Source organism: Echinops telfairi, unplaced genomic scaffold (assembly GCF_000313985.2).
Source record: "Echinops telfairi isolate 266 unplaced genomic scaffold, ASM31398v2 ScPeMD7_3;HRSCAF=10, whole genome shotgun sequence".
Taxonomy (NCBI): Eukaryota; Metazoa; Chordata; class Mammalia; order Afrosoricida; family Tenrecidae; genus Echinops; species Echinops telfairi.
Window position 1 is genome coordinate 113,089 of NW_022103899.1, and position 4,403 is coordinate 117,491.

Below are 4,403 nucleotides of genomic sequence, written 5' to 3' on the forward strand. Positions count from 1 at the left end.
AAAAAAAGAACAAAAAACCCAGAAGCCATCTAAATGTCTACTAGTGGTAAATTATTATATGCTGACTTGATGGAATACTGTGAAATGAAAACCATGTGGTAAAACGGGGAAGTATTTGCTAAGAAATGTATGTAAACGCCACCACCATGAAACTGTACTCTATAATTATGCCTGTATAAAAAAAAATCAGAATTATATGGATCAAATTGGAAGATAACTTGGTAAAATGAAAATATCTTATGTTGAGATGGGAAGATGATGGGTATACTGAAAATTTTCATGTGCTGCTCGATAAAGCTGTAATTATAATACATTTAAAAGATCGAAGCAGTTACAGTTGGTTTTTGTTATAATTAATAAGGTATTCTTTGCCAGTCTCTAACTAGCAAGAATAAAAGACAGCTCTGTTTGTGCCATTTCAGGAGGATCAAAAGAGGGGAAGATTTTCCAGATAATAATAAAAGTTAACCTTCTGGCAGACTGAATATATTTTGAGCTGATAATGAAGTATTAAAATAACAATTTCCCATAAGCATCCTAGATATATGCAAAGTCCATAAGCTGTGTAGAAGGGGAGTGGGCTGGAATTTAGATGCTGTGAATGGGGTTTCCTGCCCGTTGTGGGTAAGAGGCCTGGGTGTCCTGTACAGCTCCTGACACGTCATCCGCTATGGTCAAGATGGAATCTACCAGATGCCCTTGCAGAAATACTCACTCCGGCTTTCGTTTCTTGCTAATTTACTGGGATAACTTTTGGTCGTTGGTACATATGGCTCTGGAGGTGGCAAATCGGAAATCGGATGGAAGTTGAATCTGTTTTCCCACTCATCTATGGAGAGACAAACAGGATCTTCAGTATAGACAGTCTGTTGGGAGGACATTATGTCTTCATGCAAAAAGCACAGGATGACAAATAGAACAGCAAAAACCACTTCAAATGCCTGGGCCTTTAAGAAAAGCTGGAAGGGCCTCACATGATATTGACTAGCACATCAAGGATATACCTTGGCCTGAAAATCAGTGCACAGACAGATCCGACTGATTGTAAACCTGGAGAGAATAGGACCCAGCCAGTCCCCCCACAGGAGCTGGAGGTCAAGGTCTGGGACCTCTTTCTTCCCACTATGGGGCTCACCAATAACTGGGACTGCTCAGACAACAATGGCAGAGGTAAGCTTCATGTCTCTTGGGCTTTGTCCCACACGACCTTAAGTACAATAGAACAAGCACTGACCGGCCCAGCACCATCCTCACACGTCCAGGAGTGATGAGATAGCCCAGAGGTGGCTACCTAATCATTTGTCTACTGCCCCTCCCTTTTCCTAAGCATGATGTCCAGCTCCTGGGTCTGGTCTCTCCTGACAATCTGTCCAAAGTACATGAGAAGAAGTCTCATCATCCTTGCCTCTAAGGAGCATTCTGGTTGTACTTCTACCAAGACAGAGCTGTTCGCTGACAGTCTATGGTGCTTTCAATATTCTTTATCAATACCATAGTTCAATGGTAGGAATTTCCCTTTGGTCTGCCTTCTTCAATGTCCAACTTTCACGTGCATAGAGGTGATTGAAAATACCAAGCCTTGGGTCAGGTACACCTTAGGCCTCAAAGTAACATCCTTGCTTTTCAGCACTTGAAAGAGGTCTGGTGCTGAGATTGACCCAATGCAACGTGTTGTTTCAGCCCCCGACTGCTGCTTCCATGAACATTGATTGTGGATGTAAGCAAGACGCCTGTCAGCTGCAGCAAACCATTCAAAAGTGGGAATAATAAGGAGGTAAGCTACAACAATTGCTCTCTTCCGTGTTCCGGGACCTCTGCTAACAAAAATGAGACTGAAACAAGGAACAGGCTGGAGCAAAGTGATCTGCCCTTTGGGGACATGTTGGGAGGGAGTACTCGCTTTCATCTGAAATCATGGCGGCCCCTAAATGGTCAGTTAGGCCAATGCAGTACAATCTGAGAACAATGAGGATAATACCAACCAAGAGATGTTAATGCAAACAAACAAACAAACAGATTCACCATCTGACTTGCTCTAGAGCTCAGACCTTTCCAAGAAGCAGGGACCCACCTTACCTTCATAGGATGAGTCCTGGAAGCCGTTTCTAATGGATGTAGATGGGGGCGGTGGGGGAGGTGCCCCAGCACCAGGTCTATCCGGTACAAGAGGGGGCCTGGACCCACTTCTGGGACTATCTAGTCCACTCCTGGACGGCAACTGAGGGGTGGCAGGCAGGGCCCGTGATGTGCTGCCATTTCTGTTTATTGGAGGAGGCGGAGGGAGAGGCCCTGGAGGCAAACAAAACAAGAGATTTCGTATGGTACCTTCTATCCTCTGTTACCATTGATCACAGTCAGCATCAATGTGCAATAATTGAATCTTATGGGATGGTATTGGATGGAATTTTGAGATACGGGGAGGACTTCTCTGGAGACTTAGTGCAGAAAGGAGCTGTTGTTAGGTGCTGGTGAGTTGGTTCTGGCTCACAGTGACCAGTGTCCAACAGAATAAGCCACTACCTGGTCCTGCCCCATCTTCACAGCTGTTGTATTTGAGTCAATTATTGCAGCCCCTGTGCCATTCCATCTCTCGAGTGTCTCCCCTTTTTTGCTGCCCTTCTACTTTACCAAGCACACTGTCCTTCTCCCAGGGACTGGTCCCTCCTGATAACACGTCCAAAGGACACGAGAGGAAGTGCTGTCATCTTGCTTCTGAAGAGCGTTCTGACGGAACTTCTTCCAAGTCAGACCTGTTTGTCCCCCGGGAGTCCATGGTATTTTCAGTAGTCTTTGCCAGCACCATAGTTCAAAGGCATGCATTCTTCAGTCTTTCTTATTTAGGCACGTGAGGTGACTGAAAATAGCATGACTTGATACAGGTGCAACATAGTCCTCCATGTGACCTTTTTGCTTATTAACACGCAAAGACTTTTTTTGGGAAGATTTGCCCCATGCAACATCTCATTTGATTCCTTGACTGCTGCTTCTGTGGGTATTTATTATGGATCCAAATGAAATCCTTGAAAACTCTGATCATTTCTCCATTTATGGCAATGTTGCTTAGTGGTCTAGCTGTGAACAGTTTTATTTTCTTTATATTGAGGTATAATGCATAGTAAAGTCTGAGAGCTTCGGCAGTAACTATTTCAAGTCCTTTTTGCTTTCAGTAATCAAAGTTGCTGCACATTGCAAGTGGTTAATGATTCTTCCTCCAATCCTGATGCTGTGTTTTTCTTCACAGAGTTCAGCGTCTGGGACCATGTGCTTGGCAAACAGTTGAATTAAGAGTGGTGAAAGCATATAACACTGGCCCACACCTTTCCTCATCATAAACCAGGCCGAAGCCCCTTGTTCTCTTGCAACAGGTGTCTTAGCCTATGAACACAATTATGTGCTCTAGAATTCCCATTCTTCACAATGTTATCTATAGTTTGCTACCATCCATACAGTCAGATGCTTAGGGAGAGTCGATAAAACACACTTTAACGCCTGTCTGGTATTCTCTGCTCTTAGGATCCATCTGACATCAGCAATGAGGCAGGTCCTCCATCTGTATCCTTTTCTAAGCCCAGCTTGAAGTTAAGGTAGTTCCTTGTCAGTGTACTTCAGCAACTGTTTCAGACTTATCTATAGCAAAACTTCACTGGCATGGGGTATTACTGACACTGCTCAATACTTTTCACCTTTTGTTGGATCACCTTTCTTTGGGACAGATCTTCAGCCCCTCCATTCAGTTAGGCAGGGAGCTGTCTTCCACACGTTTAAAGTGAGTGCACACGGATAGTTAAGTGTCTGCGTTGGCTTTAAATTATACTAAGGTTAGAGATGATAGAGTTCAGTTGTGAACAGGTGATCGAAGTGTTTATACTGAGGGTGGGGCTTTTCCTAAAACATTTTATAATTTTTTAAAATAGCCACCTAACTGGTTACTATGATATGAAGCTTATCTAAAATCATTTTGAAAAGAATGAGATAGTTATGGAATTATTTTAGGTCTTTGGTAGGGCTGTGTTCTTTAAGTGCATATTACTGGTAATTGCACAAGCACAGTTCTGTGATAGATAGGGCCCCTTTCAGGAAACCCAGCCTTAGTCATCCTGAGCGCAGAGTCCCTCTCAGTTAGTGCACTTAGGGCAGTAGATTGACACAGAGTAACCACTAGCTAAATGAGGTCCACAGCTATACATGGCAGTGTGGGACCCGGACCCTAAGACACCCAACTTCCTGCCTAGGAAAGGGTGCCAATCACCTTTCTCAGAGCAGTTTCTGAGCACAATGAGTCAAAAAGTAAATGAAAAGGACCGTCTCCTCATTTTAAAATGTAGTGCTATGATATAATTGATACGGGCCCTGATGGTGCGGTGAGTTACGTGATGGACCGCTGTGAGGTCGGTGGTTCAAAC

At 43.9% G+C, this 4,403-nt stretch overlaps 1 protein-coding gene across 1 annotated transcript in view; it reads right to left on the reverse strand.

The window, feature by feature from the left end:
• Window positions 1-4,403, reverse strand: part of WIPF1 (WAS/WASL interacting protein family member 1) — a 31,386-nt gene that overhangs the window by 8,272 nt on the left and 18,711 nt on the right. Inside the window, exons 4-5 of the mRNA XM_004701703.2 lie at window positions 2,077-2,289; window positions 716-829 (exon numbers count right to left, since the gene is read on the reverse strand). Of these exons, the coding sequence (XP_004701760.1) occupies window positions 716-829; window positions 2,077-2,289 (327 nt within the window). The remainder of the gene's footprint in view (window positions 1-715; window positions 830-2,076; window positions 2,290-4,403) is intronic.